This window comes from Amphiura filiformis, chromosome 11 (genome assembly GCF_039555335.1).
Source record: "Amphiura filiformis chromosome 11, Afil_fr2py, whole genome shotgun sequence".
NCBI lineage: Eukaryota > Metazoa > Echinodermata > Ophiuroidea > Amphilepidida > Amphiuridae > Amphiura > Amphiura filiformis.
The window spans coordinates 59,561,562-59,580,584 of NC_092638.1; the positions used below are offsets into that span (position 1 = coordinate 59,561,562).

Sequence of the window (19,023 nt, forward strand, 5' to 3'; positions counted from 1 at the left end):
CACCATCTGCTCTAGACCGACAATCGACAAAAGCTGGTATCGCCCATCCCTATGGAGAGTGACATCCGCTGACATCACAGACCAGGCGGTGATGGAAACGATATCGCCAATTTTGAGGTCGCCATTAGATTTAACACATAATCATGAAATCGTCACAAAGAATTCTAAATTTGTTATGTGGTGTCAAAGCAAAATTATCTTACTTTAAAACCGTCGGGGTACGACAAAGTACCCCACTGCAAGTATGATAATTTTCTATTTGTAATTGCTAACCGTGTATAATGTAGAACAATTTAAAACTGATTCACACAAGCAATGTAAAATTTCACTTACGAGTGGAATTTTCGTGCCTCATCCGTGCTAACCGTGTAGTTTGGTTTGAATGGGGCTGTCAGTGTATCTTCGCCAGCCTCGTACGTCACGTGTTGCGCTTCCTACGCCGCCTGTCACAGACGTAAAAAGTGGATCGCTAAAAAATAAGCGTCCTTACCAACCAGTCAACTTTAAGACAAATGGGTGAAAAGACACACTTTTACAAAGTTTTTCATAATTATTTTTATTTCACATGATCCGTGCATATATCGCCTAGCTATAAATGAAAAAATATTTTTTTAGACCAATCAAACCAATATATGGGTGTAGTACAGCCTTAAGAGCATATCTTTTAATCGAAAAGCTCTTATAACATGACATGATGATGTATTTACACCATTATTTTGTTTGTTTCCTTTAAATTTACAGAGAAATAAGTGAAGAGGAACATGTTTATTGAGCCTCCTGATGGGTTACCTGAAGAGGCTGTATTGAAGAATTGAACTGCGTGGGTCTGAAGTTGATGATTGTATGAGTTTGCCTTCATGATGCAAGGGTGCTGAATTCGGAAGCCATGCTAACAATATTGACCAAATATATGCAAATTAGCAGTAAATTATGCAAAACTTAGTGGAATAAGTAACAATGGTGCTTATAAATCAAATAAATATTCTCAACAAAAATAATTACAATGCATAAGAAGTCAATCATTACTGATTAATCATCAAAATTGAAAAAACGGAGGTTAAAATGACTCGTTAATTGGAATAAGTGGCTAGAATATGCAAATTAGAAGCAATTATGCGGAAAAAAAGTTGATATTCAGACCTACTTTTAACCCCCATGCTAAAAGTAAGTCTCCCACATGCAAAATCTAAATTTGAACATCAAATTATGCAACATAACTGATGAAATGTGGCTTTTTAAGCCTCGGAATATGTCAAAAATTGACCAAAATTTGTCAAAAATATGCAAATTAGCGGTAAATTATGCAAATTATGATATTTGCGCAACAAGTTTTGGCATCTGGGAAACAACTGAAACTTAACACCTGATTATTAACTGCCTTTTGCAGCTTTTTCTCCTTCCAAATTGATAAAACATACAGGTTTTCTAATCATTTACAGTGTTTTATATGCTTTAAATGGTGCCATTGCTTAAGTACAGAGCCTATGGGAATGACCTTTGACCTTTGGTCTAAATAAGGCCAAAATATGAAAACTTTAACGAGCCATAACTTTTGATCCCATGGGTCAATTTAAAAAAATAAAGTATCTTTAATTGTAATCAGGAAGCCAGGCTGCATAATCTGAGCAGTGTTTCAAGTCTTATTTTAGTGTATTTAAAATTGACTGAAAAACCCTATTCATAGGAGATATTCACTAGAGATTGAATATTTATTTATTTATTCATTATTTATTCGGGAAATTCCATCAATACAAATGTACTGGTCTCCCTGGATGACCTGATTATAAATATATATGTACATGAACATGATAATAACAATATAAGAAATATATATTATACAAAATGAAGGAACCAAACATAATACAAAACAAAATGCAATAATGTTTAGCTCAAATTATTATACAAAACTTACAGACCCAATTGCATTTTTGAATCCACCCAAACTCATTGAGTTAAAATTGATACAAAGATTGGGAGAAAGCTGGTTCCAAGCAACTGAAGAAAGTTTTCTTTACAGAAGAGGTTTTCTATATTGGAACAACCAAACTGTTTTGAGATTGACCCCTTGTACTTATGGAATGTGTAGAATGAGTGAAAGTAAAATTTGAAGAAAGATACTCGGGAGCAATATGTGCGAGATATTTAAAAGTTAAAATAAGTACCGTACTGACGCGAGTATAGTCCCACCTTCGAGTAAAGTCCCACCCCAAATTTTCGAAAAATTTCAGAAATTTAAAAAAAAAAAAAAAAAAAAAAAAAATTTCAAGATGTTTTGTATTTTTAATACGAAAATTGATATTTTGTATTCATGTCATACTCTATTAATGATTTCAAAATGCATTCAAATTCAATGCATTTTGAAATCATTAATAAGTATGACATGAATACAAAATATCAATTTTCATATTAAAAATACAAAACATCTTGAAATTTTTTTTTTAATCGAGTATAGTCCCACCCCCAATTTTGAAAAATGTTCACCCAAAAGCGGGGTGGGACTATACTCAGCAGTCATCTGGTAATTGATGCTCCCATCTACAGCTAAGTTTAACCCAGTCCAGGTCTTTCATCATATTGTCTACATGTGTATTAGGTTGTGTACTCACTACAGACATGGGGTCTCGTACCTAGGTCCGAGTCCACATACAAGTGGACTCAGTCCACATTGATTTCGCATTCTCACTAACACCAAAATGCTGATGTAGGATCGACTCCACTTACCCGGATGTTATAATATCAAGCACTTCAATGCATTACCATGATGTCACAAATTCTGTTGCAATGCATGTTTTGACCGGAACTCACAGCACAAATCAAACTTTACTAGCTTTTACTATAGACTATCAATTTTGAAAGATCATGTTTTATTTCCAGGCCCCCAGATATATTTCTTCAATCCATGGATATGTTATTTTGTGATGTATTTGGAAAAATCTGAAATAAACAGCTCTAAAAAACTGTTATTTTATATTAGGCCTATATTATAATACGTGTAAAATGAGAGAAATACGTCGGGTTGTTATTTTGGATTTGGTCAAGCACGCCGATCCACAAAATACTATTTTTGATTGGTAATTTTAACTCAGTCTAGCAAAATGTACACCTCAAAGACGAATATTAAACCTGAATATCCTTTTGTACTATCCTGTTAAAAGCTCAATGTTGTTTTATTTAATTCTGAAACAGAATAAAATCTGTATCTTGCCACGATGCCGTTGTTTTCACACTGCACGAGAAGCATGCTGCTCATCAAACTACGGCAAGCATCTCGAACGAATGTCCGTGTATATAGCCACTTTCCCCTCGACTTTTCCGCATAAAAAATAAATGTTGTAAATTACATGAAGTAAAGCCTGTATAAATTTGTTCTATAATACCAGCTATGAATTTTTAAGTTGAAAATGCATATGTTTAAATTTTATCATGGAACGGCCATCAAGATTGTGCATACAGCATTTCCGATATAAAGTGGATCGAGTCCACTTGTAAACACGTTCTCACTATGCTGTTTGATACCACGTCCTAGGTACGAGACTACCTCAATGAGGTGGTCTCGATGGCTATCCTGGATGTAGGATCGAGACCACTTATTTCAAGCGATTCTCACTATGCTTGGAAGTGGACTCGATGTAGGATCGAGTCCACGTCCTGGTATCAAACAGGCATAGTGAGAACGCGCCCTCATGATCAGACACATGTCCAACTGGAAAAAAATTACAGAAATTAGCGAATTAAGGGATCTGGAATGAGCGTTTTGAGCGTTTCGACAGTATTTTTTATGGAACATGAGAGCACCTCGGACGTATCGAATTGCATTCTGAATACGAAGAATGTCTTTCTGATATCAAATAATTTTTATTTAAAAAAAAAATCACGATATAATACAAATTTTATGACAAATTATAAAAATTTGATATTTTCACATTTTTGTTATATAACAGTCCTCGAAGTAAATTTTATAAATCTAATGATATCGTCGGGTGCATCACATACTGGTCTATCTTGAATTTTTGACTTTTTTGAGAAAATTGGTATATAGTTCTTTTTTACGGAGCTCTTCAAATACAACAAATTACAGACCTCAATTTTTCCTAGATAATTAGTTATAAAATGTTTAATTTAAACTATCTATGATTTTTTCAAAATACGTATTTTCACATACTGATCTATCTCGAAAAAACACGCATTTCTAGAAAATCGCAATTGAAAATCTTCATATTAAGTTTACCTTTCTATAATTTAATTAGACTACGGATTTTCATGAAAGTGGTTTTAAATTAAAGCATACACTTAGCAGATTTATTTAAGTGGAATCTTTAATTATATTTACGTATGTAATATTGCTTAAAACTACACTTAAGTTGTAGTTCTGTATGTGAAATCGTTAATTTCCCGATATTGAAAGTGCATTACATACTGGTCTATCTCGAGATAGACCAGTATGTGATCAAATCTAAAGTCACATCATTGTTCGCTAAATCGAGATAGCCCCCAAGATAGACCAGTATGAAGCGAATTTTAAATACGATATCGGAAATTAACTATTTCACATACAGAACTACAACTTCAGTGTAGTTTTAAGCAATACTGCATACATAAATATAATTCAAAATTCCACTTAAATAAATTTGTTAAGTATATGCTTTAATTTAAAACCACTTTCATTAAAATCCATAATATAATTAAATTATAGAAAGGTTAACTTAATACTAAGATTTTCAATTGATTTTCTAAATGCGTGTTTTTGAGATAGACCAGTATGTGATGCGTCCGACGATATATTCTTAAAGTGTATGTAGCTGGGAGGAAAAGCCGATGATCAATTGAAAATTTTGACCTTTCATATTGAAGATATGGATTTTTTTCCCAAAAAGACCTCATTTTTGTTGGTGTTTTGGGAAAAAAATCCATATCTTCAATCTGAAAAGGTCAAAATTTTCAATTGATCGTCGGCTTTTATCCCACCTCCATACGTTAAGTATAAATCATCAGATTTATAAAGTTTACTTGAGTACTGTTAAATATCAAAATATTAATTTTTAATCATTTGCCATAAAATATGTATTACATTGCGAATTTCAAAAAATCAAAATTATTTGATATCAGAAGGACATTCTTCGTATTCAGAATGTAATTTGATATGTCTAATGTGCTCTAATGTCCCACAATAAATACTGTCCAAACGTTCATACCCCTTCCCTTAAGGCACCACAATTTGTTCTGTATTTTGATCGATGGTTTATGATTGCTTCAATGATTGTTATTAATGAAATATCAACTAATTCATCAGCATTAATGGAAAATTTATATTGGTCAATATCATTACATAAATTTAAACATTGATATATAATCACAATTAGCAATAGTCAATTAATTGATTTTGTAAATAATAAGGACCACCCAAGCACCAATGATTGATCAAAATTTCAACAACTCTTCCTATACCTTTGTACTTGAGCCAACCTTTGTTAATCCGTGATGAATCCACTGTTCAGTAGCGTATCGCTGAACGCAAGGTTCTGCAGCGTCTGGCGTTCACGCATGAGCGTAAAATTCATCATGTCTGGAACATATGTGTAAACATGAACTCTCTTATGTTGGCGGTAGAAGCTAAATATTACCGCTTTATTCTTTAGTTTTATTGCTGATATCAACATAGTGAGTGGCAATGACAAACGGACATTCCAAATGAAAGAATCGTGTGAATTAGACATCTTTAGCTTGTTTCGTTGTCTGGCGGCGTCTGCGTGGTTTACTTCAGCTCGTGCAGCTAAAGCTGCCCTCGCAAGTAAACCACTCGGACGACGTTGACGCATCGTTGTTAATCGGTGATGAACAACGGTGAAACATGATTGAATCCCTAAATCAAACTAATTTAGTTCTATTGCCTAAGTTTGATTGCTGGAAGTTGGAACACATTAGTAAATTCCAAGTTTGATAAAAAGCAATTGAAAATGTGATGGCGTTTCAAATGGCCAGGCTTAATCAGAAATCAAATGAATATGTTTAAAGCATAACAAAAACAAACATGTAACAATTTTGTACACTACCCAATTTGATTGTTTATCACTCAACAAAATTTACAAACAAATCAATATCTGATTTTGATTTTGATTTAAAATTTTGATCTAAACACAAGGAATTAATTCCTACCTCGGAATTTTCAGATGGTACCCCATCTTTCATTAGCGAGCGAGTGACTGTATCAGGTTGTGATCTTTTTGACCTTTGACCTGATAACAGACTCATAGACTCCTAAAATCAATATCTACATGAAATGGTTTTAATTCATTGTGAATGAAAGACAGCCACTTTAGATCTTGAATTATTGGTACAAATTTGTCACCAGAATACAATATACAAAATTAGGGTTTCAATAGGTTAATTAACTGTCCACAAGTATGGACTTCTGTTCTGGGTTATATATGCATGTAGACAGACCCATGTATAGCTGTGTATGACCATGTTACGAAATACGTTTAAAAACGGGGGACACAATTTTGATGCACAATAGCGGATGCATCTCTCACAATGCATTTGCCATGTAATTGGAATGTACTGAAGGCATTCACATACTGAGGACGTTACGTTACGTTATGTTACGTTACGTTACTTTATGTTACTTTACTTTACTTTACATTACATTACGTTACGTTACGTTACGTTACGTTACGTTACGTTACGTTACGTTACGTTACATTACATTATATTCCAGTACAATACAATAGTGGCACTTACAATGAAATTCCACTTATAAGCTACACTTACGATGTAACTTGAACTACAATTTAAAACTGAAATTACACACACACACAAAATATATTTCAGGCAAAAGGTTATACTGGAAACAGATGCATTTTTGTAGACATTTTAATTGCATTCACATCAGCCCCTACTCTTATTCACCCTTGGATTTTATACAGGTAACAAAAGATTGATGTTTCATGTTTATTCAAATCTAACAATTAATTGATGTACAGTAACCTTCTGTATCAATGGTACAAAAATGTGACTCGTAATAAATTATCCATGGCTTCCAAATTTGGAACCATCTCTTCCACAGAGCCCTATATTGGACTCTATGGTCTCTTACTATTATAATTATCGCACATAGTAAGACATGGTCAGTGATGGTTACCTAACAGTCATTTTGTGACTCTTGTGTAATTACTGTCCTCAAGATTGGTATAACCAGTTTATACAGAATGCCACGATGGGCCTGACATTATCTTGCACTTTCTCTTTTTAATTTTTCAGGATTGTTTCACATATTTCACTCCTCACTTTTTGAGTACCTTAAGTCTTGGTGGTCAACATTAGTTACCAGAATTTGAAGAGTGCACTGTCGCTTTTAGAACATGAATTTTTCCCTCTCTGTCTCTTGGCCTTACATTTTTATCATCATCATCAGAAAAATCTGCTGCATCTAGGAGGACCATTCTTTCCTCAAGAGCCACATCATTATAATTTTTAAAACTCTTCAGCCATTTCTCTTTTCACCTGAATATATCGCTTCTTCTTTCCAACTTTAAATTGGGCATTACCGTCAGTGTTAATGTATTTAATACTGTCATCATCATCATCATCATCATCATCATCATCATCATCATCATCATCATCATCATCATCATCATCATCATCATCATCAAGGGCATCACATTCACCACCATTAGCAGCATCACTACCATCAGCAACAGCACCATCATCATCAGCAGCAGCAACAGCAGCACCGCTGCTACTGCCACCACCACCACCATCAGGGGCAGCACCTCCACCACCATTGGCACCAGCAGTAGCACCACCACTATCATGAACAGCAGCAGCATCACTGCTACTGTCACCACCACCACAGCCACCAGTAGCAGCAGCAGCGTCACTGCTACTGTCACCACCACCAGTAGCAGCAGCAGCATCACTGCTACTGTCACCACCACCACCACCAGTAGCAGCAGCAGCTCCACCATCACCATTAGCACTGTCAGCAGCAGTAGCACCACCACCATAAGCAACATTACCACCACCACTGCTATTGACACCACCATCAGTGGCAGCACCTCCACTACCATTAACACCACCACCACTATCACCATCAACAGAGGCATCACCATAAGCAACAGCTGTAGCACCACCATCAGCAGCAGCAACAGCAGCACTGCCACCAGCACCAACACGATCACCACCAATACCACCTTCTCCACCACCATCAGTAGCAGCAGCTCCACCACCCCCACTGCCAGTATAATCACCACCACCAACACTGCCCCTACCACCGTCATCAGCAGCAGCAGTATCAGATCCACCACCACCATCACCACCAGCACTATCATGGTCACCACCACTGCTACCACTGCCAGCACTACCACCGCTTGCACCACCACCAATTCCATCATCATTGTTGCCAACCTCATCAACAGCATCAGCACCATCTGACTCAGGAGAGTCTTTAGTTGCATGGTATACACGGCCATATAACACATATGCTAATACATCCAGTTGGTATTTTCTTTTCAATGCTTCTTGCTCACATAATTTTGACTCGGGGGAGCTTCTTGCCAGTAGTATTATCGATCCAAAGGCTAGAGCAATTGTAAAAAAGGATCTACTTGAAGATACAGCATCGCCTGCTGACTCTAGGGTATTTAAAATATTCCAAATAAGAGTAATAACAAGTATAAAAGGGACTATATATTTGATGATGATTTTGGTACAGAATGTATAAAGATATGGTTTGTATTTATCAACCATTGCCCTGTATAATTTGTATTCTATAGTGGGTTCATCACTGTCACTATATATCAACAAGGAGGACAGGTTGTCATTGCTCAGATTCATAGCTAATACCTTATCTAGCAAGTAATTATATCCAGGCCCATGATATGATTTCAGTCTTGACAAAGAGTCAGTGGTGTTATCCAAAAGTTCTGTAAGATCATGGTGAACATTTTCTGCTGCTTGTACAGTCAGGCGAAATAGCTGAGAATATTCATCATAAAACCCACTTGATGCTTTGAATATAATGCCTAAGGTGGCCACAAAGAGGAAACATGGGGGACCTGCTACTTCAGGGTTTATAAGCAGTGCAATTATTGTAGTAAAGGCGACATATATGTAGTTACCGAGCATAAAATATGTTGATTGTAAGAAGTAAATACCACACATCAAAGGAAGGAAATTATTTAATAAAATGCGGATCCTTGGTGTCGTAAAGTACAATTGGAAAATATAATATACAGGTAATAGTAATATTATTGATTGCCAATGCAAAGTCATTAACGTTAGAAACCAACAGAACAAAGCGAAGAGAATTGCTACAATAATTTCAAGTGTGCTAATAATGATGCGAAAAATGTGATGGGTTCGGCTCAGTTTCAATTCTCTATTACTATTATTTAATGAATGTATTAACATTATGAATATCACAAGTATTGGCATTAAATAGGTTAGGTAAACCAATCTGCACAGGGCACTAATAAACCAAAGGGCTAACATTATTATACGAACAATTGTGTTGCGTTCATATCGTATGTTATATATGTTATGCCAGTATGTCTTAGATATAATTATTTTCAGATATTCATTTAAATTGGAAGATAAAAAATCAATTAAATCCTGTATCGAAGTGAAGCTGTCTGACCTGACCAGGATATTTTGCTCAATAGCTTTTTCAATTTGGACAAACTCTGTAAAATCTGATAGATATTGTATAGTTTCTTGGCTTGGAATCCTGTTCTGACTGTGATTCTTTATTCCATCATACCGAAAGATGAAAGAACAAAATGCTATAGCAGTGCAAGCACATGTGATATTTAGAATTGCAGTTAAATCCCAATCCATGTGGTAGTTGATGCGGCTTATAACAGGGACTAATGAGATAAATATATATAGCACACACCATCTAATAGGATTCAGAAATGGTTTCCAAAATACAGCAATATATTTGAAACCAGCTGGCAGTGGATTGATGCTTAAATTAAGTCGACAGATGTTTCCATCTTGAAAGCATACTTTTGGAATTACCCTTGACATTGTAGTAAAGATAAATAGATAAGGCAAAATAAGGTACATGAAAACCCTTGCTACAAAAAGCCATGGTTCTATGAGACCAGAATAACACACATATACATGATTATACATAATCATATTTGCTTGAACTTGAAGTATTTGTGTTTCTGTAAAATAATATTGTCCCTGCTCAGTAAGTTTCTGCAGTACAGTAGTTGTCAAGTCTTCTAGACATCCGCTTGTGATGATATGAAGTTTACTTGGAGGAAGATTATCTAGTGACAAGCTAGCTGGTAAAATCAGACTTATACTTGTCTTGTATACACCATCATGAAACATGCCCAATTTAATTGGTAACCAGCTAGCAGGACATATCAAGCCTTCATGAATCCAGCTGCCCTTTGCATCCAGCACCCAGTGGTATGGAGCATGCACTATTGATTTGTTGGAGTTTGAAGCTGTTAAGATGACATCAAATTTCACAAGTGACAATTCTTGTTCAGATAACGCATCTAGCAACTCAAAAATTATGTCATTGTGTATTTCCCAGCCTTCTGAATTACATGTGTAGGACTCAGTCTTAGTTGCATCAGATATGTGTATTTTAGGAGGAGTCACGTCTTGGTTTGAGGCATTTGTTTTCTTAAATAACCGCACAAGTGAATGTTTACCTGTAGAGTTATCCATGGTAGTAGAGGTGGACAGATTGTCATTGCCGGTGCCCCCATCATCTGAAAAATAGAATGTAGTTTTCTGGTTTTAGATTAGACTTAAGGGATCTAGAATGAGCGTTTATTGCGTTTCGACAGTATTTTTTGTGGGACATTAGAGCACCTCAGACCTATCGAATTGCATTCTGAATACGAAGCATGTCTTTCTGATATCAAATAATTTACATTTTTTGAAAATCACAATATAATACAAATTTTATGACAAATTATACAAATTTGATATTTTTCAAATTTTTGATATATAACAGTCCTCGAAGTAAATTATATAAATCTAATGATATATTCTTAAAGTATATGTAGCAGGGAGGAAAAGCCGACGGTCAATTGAAAATTTTGACCTTTCATATTGAAGATATGGATTTTTTCCCCAAAAAAGACCTAATTTTTTTTTGGTGTTTTGGGAAAAAAATCTATATCTTCAATACTAAAGGTCAAAATTTTCAATTGATCGTCGGTTTTTCATCCCACCTACATACACTTTAAGTATAAATCATCAGATTTATAAAGTTTACTTCAAGTACTGTTAAATATCAAAAATATCAATTTTAATGATTTGCCATAAAATGTGTATTAAATTGCGTAATTTCAAAAATCAAAATTATTTGATATCAGAATGACATTCTTCGTATTCAGAATGCAATTCGATATGTCTGATGTGCTCTAATGTCCCAAAATAAATACTGTCCAAACGCTCATACCCCAGCCCTTAAAGGTCGGTACGCACAAAACAAATTTTGCTCCACCCCCCCTTTTTAGATTCTTGAGCACCGCACTGGACAAAAAGAAATTGGGTCAACAGTTCACAACTTCCATCAGCAAAAAATATTTGCGTTGTGCTCCCCTGGTTCTGAAAACCTGTCTACGCTAGAACTAGATCTAGTTCCTCAAGGATATCTATCACCACGGGCGGTAGTTGATGCTCTTCAGAGAAGTCTGTCGTAGGCGGCATACTTACATGTTTCCATATAATTACAGCCTAAGTAAGTTCTACTGCCCCGCGGCCTAGAAATCATGTGCATATATTAACGGGGGCTTTGTTTGTTTTTGTATGAAACATAAACGATGCATGATGATGGAGATGATATGATTATGACATAGTTTATTGTCCCTGGGAAGCACAATCCATACCTCTTATCCTAGGCTCCCATGTCCCCCACCTATATAACCTCCTCTTCCCTAACCCAAGTCTTCTCCCCCCTCCTTGCCCCTACATTTAATATCTCTTCTACCTTAAACGCTATTCTACTCCACTCTCAACCTCTCCTCCCCCTTCCCTTTCGAAAAAAATAGCCCAATTTTGCCTCAATCTAGCCAAAATTGTGAAATTTTCCAAACAAAAATTGGGAAAATTTGTAAAAACTAAGATAATTTGGGTTAAATTTGGCATAAAATTTTGACTTTTGGTATATCAATGGGTCCAAATTTCTTGAAAAATTGGTATATCTATGGGTCCACTTTCAAATTCTCAGTGGCACGTCCCTACCAAAAACAAACTTGAGTACCCCGGGTTTAGCAGTTCTCTGGATATAGCCAGGTTTTATGATATAGCATGGTTTTGGATCACCACAGACAAAAGGCCCTTAAAAATACTAGTAGGGCTATATAGACCCATCTGTATTATTTGTTGATTTTCTTGCATGTGTATTAATCAAAATCCAGCAGTAGACCTGGATCAAAGTCTATCTATAAGTCTATCATTAGATAGTGTGTACTTGATATTTATTTGTACCATTTGGCCAAAAGGCCAGACACAACCCAATATTGCAACAGTAATTATTTATATTAGTTTTTAATTTATATGTAGTTCTCTTACCTGAATTACATAGAACCATTGGGTGATGCAATGATGCCATAAACAGACACACAAGTAGGATGATCCTGGCCATGATGAAAATCACTAACTCCTTCTGGTACAAGTATAGTTAGCATTTAGTGAAACTAAAGATCCTAAAAATAATTTTGTAGGATCTTTGGTGAAACTACTTCAGTAAGTCAGATTACACTGTGTTCGTTTTAAAGACAGTGTTGGTTGATTTGAGCCAGTGAATATTAGACAAAGTCAAGTCAGGTACTTTCAAAGCAGTTTCACTAGAACAGGTTTCTTGGGGAATAATTCCTTGGCACACTACTTATGGTCACATTGCAACTAAAGGCTGATAAAAGTTGATTTTGAGTTTCCCATCACCTGCCTTCACTTCATTAAGTTCATTTTCATACATGTAGGTGCTTCATATGGTAAGCAATACTGACATAAAAATTATTTTCTTTTTTTACCTTGGGACTTTCCCCAATGACTATGTGTGAGTTTCACAGGTCAATGATCAATATTATTTACACAGTCAGGCTATACCATTTCCATGCATGGATAAATCAATACACAAATCAATGATCACACATACGTAAAAAGCACTGTACGTTTCATTATTAATTTTATACAAATACTTTTATTCCCCATAACACAAAAATATCAAGATAAGAGCACACATCATTACATTTGAAACATATATATTTTTAAATAAGTTTGAACTTAACAGTTGAAATTAATTATTCATATTTTGTGCATGATTAGATGCAAGTCCAATAGATGAAAACAAGTTTAAATAAAAATGTTTATGAAGTTTTCTGAAACCAAGCTAATGAGCTAATTTCCAAATAAATAATAGAATCAACTCAGTCAACTTATTTAAATATCATAATTGGCCATGGCCACTACATGTTTTAAAAGTTCAAACTGTAATATAGTAACAATTTAAAATGAGCCTTCCTTTGAAACAATTATATTCTTTATATAAAATGCATATTAGGCAACAAAGTTTATTTCCATACCAAGCAAACACAAACATATTTCTAAAAAATAGTTTTGCTCAAATTGTTTAAATAATGTTGGGTTATCGGGAAAAACATGTTGTAAATCACTGTTGTTAATATGTTAGTACTAAATATTGGCAAATATTTTTACAAAACACTTTTTCAACACTTTTAACAACATTATATTATAAAGTTTTACATCACTTTTTCAAAGATGTTTTCTGAATGTTATTTAAAAGTCTTACAGTTTTTATATAACTTGACATAATTTTTTTTTTTAAAGTTTTCTTTTGATTTTGTGTTTGCTGGGTTATATGGCCTGAAAACCAAAATGCAAAATGTTTTTTTTTTTTCATTTATTTTTAGAGTTGGGATCTATGGTACATTAAGCCTCAAATCACAAATATTTATTGTCAGATCAGTGTAGATAAGTTTTAGGAAAATTAAAGTGATTTTCATAGGATTATATTGCTTGAAAATCCAAATGTAGGAGCACAAAATCTCTTAAACTTTCTTTCATTCATTTAATTATTGGCTTGAAATTTTTATGGATTTTTTGTGGTAAAATGACTTTCTGGTAAAATGACTTTCTAAAATGAAATGTGAAGAAACTTTGTTTTTTTAGCCTTATGCATAGGCCCTTGTCTACTTCGACTCATTCAAGGTTTATCACAACAATACCTACAATAATCATATTATTACCAGGAAGTATTAAAGGGCTATTCAGAGATCTTGTGAGAAATAAAATCTTTTAGATTTTAAAATGGTTGATTATGATATATCAAGATATACCATTAAACCATTTTTTTTCCAGAAATGTTACCAAAATATGAAGAATTCTGAGCGGTTACTTACATCCATGATCAAAGTGCAAGGAATTCCTTATGCCCAGGCATAGAGAACATATGTGACACAATCTGGTACATGGGGCCAAAGGCAGCAAATTTGAAATTGAGATAAAGGCAAAAATATGGAGTAAAAACACAATCAAATGCATAAGAAAATACACATCACAAAATTTCAGAACTTCAGAACCAAGTATGCTAGACTTTGGCTTTTTCAATTATGATAACCTAATATTTGTATAAGATAATAATTATAATATTTCAATTTTCAAAAATGCATCCTTGGTCCCCATGTAGCAGATCATGTCACATTTGGTTTTTTGTCTTTCTTGACATATAAATGCATAATATAATAACGAGCTTGCAAACAGATACATTTTTATAGCTTTTAAAATGCACACACACATACGACTCCCGATTCAACAACCATGGACCCTTGGATTTACACAGGCAACTAAAGACGTTTATACCCAATTATATTATCCTCACAGCCCATTATTCAAAATTACACACATGATATGTTAAAACACGTCATGTGAGACCCCTGTTTCACAATAATGGGTCGGACGTTGTAAGACATTCTATGCATAGCATTACGCATACAATATTTTAGCGATATGTGGTGTCACTGAAGTAAACAACTTAAACATTTGTGCAACAAAGTGATATTTTCTCTTTAAATCACACTATTTTGTGCAAATAGAATAGAAATAAAGTTGAGCATTATCATTTACATCCAAATAATGTGTCCTCGGCAATAAAAATGTTTAAATAATTTTATGGGTTAGGCTGCACCTCACCCATTATTTATGTTCTTACTGCATGTGACGAATATGTGGGTATAAAGAATTCTGCATTACCCTTTATTTCTTACATCTGACAATTAATTAATACACCGTGACCTGACATTATACCTCAAATGGGAATCTTAGTATGAGCTAAATTTTTGTATGTGATGCCACTAGAATAGGTTTTGTAACAGAGGACGTCTACTGTGTTTGTGTGGACATGTTTATATTCATACAAAAGTCCATGGTTGCAGGTGAAAACAAACAGACACACTTGCAATCTCAAACACCATAACACCTAAATATACTAGAATTGGGGTTTGTAAATACAAATAATATGCAATATGCAAATAAGCTCAATAAAAAATATGCAAATAACATGACACAAAACTATACACCACACCAGGCTACCATATACTATCACACTACCAAGTTAGAAGTTGATTGGTTATTGCATTTAAGCTGCAGAGTGGAGTAATGAAAATGTAGGCAAAATAATGCAAATAATCTCATTAATATTCATAAATATGCAAACAACATGACACAAAACATGACACAAAACTATACAGTACATCAGGCCACCATATCCAATCCACATACCAAGTTTGATATAATATTGGATGGCTGAGCATGATACCATAACATATCGGATGAGTCATAAAAATATCGGACGAGCTAAAGGCGAGTTCGATATTTGTATGACGAATCCGATATGTTATGGTATCATGCGAAATAAGCCATCCAATATTATCATTATTAGGTTTTCTTAACTCCTAATAACCCTGTAAACATAATAATGAAGTTGACCGGCCTTTGCGATTAAACTGCAGAGTGGATTAATGAAAATGTAGGCAAAATATGCAAATTAGGTCATTTTAAATATTCATAAATATGCAAATAATATGACACAAAACTACACAGCACATGCATCAGGCCACCATATCCTATCACCATATCTATTGATATGCTTGAACGAACCGCTACAACTGTATTATATGAAATGTGGTGGGCGATTTCAAATGCATGTGCCCTGAGCAAACTACGATGTGTACGCACACTGCAGGGCAAAGAACAATGGAAATTGACATAATTCGTGTGCATACTGCCGGGCAATGACATGTCAACTGGTCTATACAATCATCAGATTTAGTCATAGTACTAGCTGAAGGACTTTCACATGGTATTTCTCTGCCTGTTCTTATTGTATTTTGCCAATCTTGAAGGTGGTTTGGTGAATGTCATCTTTCACTTTCTGTTTTTAATATTTCAGGTTTCTTTAACATATTTTTCTTAAAGGAAATCTGTACCATAAACTAATCAATGGCTATATAGTTGCAGTAATAATAAAAACGACAAACAGTAAAAGTCCCAAGCTTATATACGTACAAATAAAGGAGAAATTCTTAATTCCTTACGACGATCAACGGTCATTTTGCAATTCATGGCGGCGGCCATATTGACACCCGATATTATTTTTTATTACGCTGTAACGGTACCCCGATATTGAAACCAGCGAAATCCGTGCCACCAAAGTTCAGATTCAACATTCGTTAAAAAAAAAAAAAACGCGACAAGAACATAAAAAATGTATTTTTAGTAATATTTATGATCAACAATGTCTTTTGAGAACGAAAAGTAAAAATAGCACTAAAAACCAAATTTCGCTGTGGGGTCGCGAATGCCATAGCAACATACGCTCGCCGTGGGTCTGTGTGAAAGGTTACGCTACTGCTTGTGGCAGTAGCGTAACCGCAGTAACGAAGGATTAAAAGTGCTTTTTCTTTGTTAGGAATATTCCGAAATTCATATAGACCGTCTGGTATGTTTAATTTAGGGGTATATAACTATATTAGCCATTGATTAGTTTATGGTATAGATTTCCTTTAAACTTGCTTTATGAATACCTCTTGGTGGTCAACATTAGTTACCAGACAGACAAACTATCGTGATATCCATGGACATCATCGTAATATCAAGTACAATCCAATTACCTGTTTGATCCCGCTGAATATTACGCACTTTGAAGTCAAAATTGTTATTCATTAACACTGCCACGCCCCTGGCATTTGTCTTATAACCTGCTGTATAACATTCATATCCCCATTCTGATCTGATCATATTTTCCCATTTCTGGTCCCAGTGTACATCCTGAAGGCAATAAATTGAACATTTCTTTTTCCTTAAATAATTTAAAACATCTCTTCTCTTAGATTTATCACTCAATCCTCTACAGTTTACAGAACATATATTTATAGTACTATCCATATTCTTTAACCATGTAAACATGTTTAACAGAAACCTTCATTTGGTTTTTGATTACAACATACATAACTTGATTCACAGCTGTCTTTTTATGAAAAATATAATACATACCAAAACACACAAAAAAACTATATAAAAGAAGAAAAAACAAAGTTGCAAAAAACAAAGAAAAAGCAAGAAAGAGAAAAAAAAATCCAACCACCGAGCCCACCAAGAAGATAAATTTTTGGAAAAAATTATGATTTCTACCTTCAAATATTTATAAATCGTCATGCATGTCAAAAACTTTTTGTCACAGATTAATTTACACCATATGTTTTACTATTCATAAATGTGCAAGCAAGCAAATAAATGATACAAAACATTTTATACAATGAATTCTCAAAGGAACTTGTTGTTTCATTTATACTGATATCTTTTTTTATATCAGAGATGCACCTTTTTACTGTTAACAAGAACATATGAGGAGGATTTTCACACCTCCTTGATATTTAAATTTGATCTGTTCAACTGTTCAAACTGTTTAAATCGTTCACATTTTGGAGTTTATAAGATTTCATGTATTTTAGTGCTAAAGTCAGTCAATTTATGCAGATTTACATATTCATCCTGTGTATTTCACCCATGGCCCCTGTCGTTGTTCCTTGGCTCTGTGTTCCATGATGACTTCTGTGCCTATGATTCTTGTTACTCTGATTCTTGTTACTCTGATTCTTGTTACTCTGCCTTCTCTTCTTAGTTTCTTCGCTTCTGCTACCAACATTCCTCTCTTTTGCTTCATTTCTGCGGGTAGATCAGTATATACCATCACTGGTTTCCGTCCAGGTACATAGTCTCTGTTTTTTGCTAGTTCCAGGATCCAGTCCCTATCTCCAATAGCACCGAACCTGACGATAATGGGATCCGGGCCTTTTCTTTGACCACCATAATTTCGCGGGGCAAGCGATGGGCATTGACAATAAAGATACTATATACATCTGCCTGTGGTACATTAAAGTCTGTGATCAGGAAATCTCTCACCACTTCATAAATAGTTTTATCATTATTTTCTTCCGCTCCATAAAACAGAAGGTTAGTTTTCCTGTCATGGATTTCGTTGAGTAAGAGTTTTTTCTCAATGTCCTGCTTTAGGTCTGTAAGCTTTTTGTCTATATTTGGAACTGTTTCATGTGCTAGCTCATTTGTTTGTTCTGAATCCCTAGTTACCTTTTCTTCTAGGTTCCGTATCGTTTCTTCATTTGTTGAAACCGATTCAGTTAGTTTGTTTACTTGTGACTGTAGTTTATCCATCCGTTTATTCAGCGTGCTTTCTAACCGTAACATTATAGACTTTAGTTCGGCGTTGGACACGATATATTACCTGGTTCCTGTCTTCGCTGGTTTTGTATCTCAGTTGAGTCAAATTTTGATGCCCTGTGTTTCAACTGATGCGGCTTTCCACTTCGAAGATTGTATGTACAATTTAGAATGTTTTTGTTCCCCTGCATACTATTTTTCTGAAATTATGTAGGCTCGGTGGCCGAAAAGAAATTACACACGTCCGGCCATGATGGAATCCGGGTTGCCAGTCGAATCAGTGAACTATTG

At 34.6% G+C, this 19,023-nt stretch overlaps 2 protein-coding genes across 3 annotated transcripts in view; one reads left to right on the forward strand and one right to left on the reverse strand.

The window, feature by feature from the left end:
- Positions 1-19,023, forward strand: part of LOC140165093 (lysosomal alpha-glucosidase-like) — a 102,821-nt gene that overhangs the window by 47,900 nt on the left and 35,898 nt on the right. The gene's annotated exons all lie outside the window — the stretch shown is intronic.
- Positions 5,469-12,918, reverse strand: LOC140164162 (uncharacterized). Its single transcript, XM_072187404.1, has 4 exons — positions 12,547-12,918; positions 9,488-10,733; positions 7,659-8,230; positions 5,469-5,563 (listed from the first exon to the last, which is right to left on the reverse strand). The coding sequence occupies exons 1-4, from the start codon at positions 12,617-12,619 to the stop codon at positions 5,469-5,471; spliced, it is 1,986 nt and encodes a 661-aa protein (XP_072043505.1). The 5' UTR covers positions 12,620-12,918.

Coding starts and splice junctions, on each gene's coding strand:
- LOC140164162 (XM_072187404.1), bottom strand. CDS start 12,619: ATGGCCAGGATCATCCTACTTGTGTGTCTGTTTATGGCATCATTGCAT. Junction 10,734..12,546: donor AATGGTTCTATGTAATTCAG/GTAAGAGAACTA, acceptor TCTATTTTTCAG/ATGATGGGGGCACCGGCAAT. Junction 5,564..7,658: donor TGCTGCTAATGGTGGTGAAT/GTGATGCCCTTG, acceptor CATATGTTCCAG/ACATGATGAATTTTACGCTC.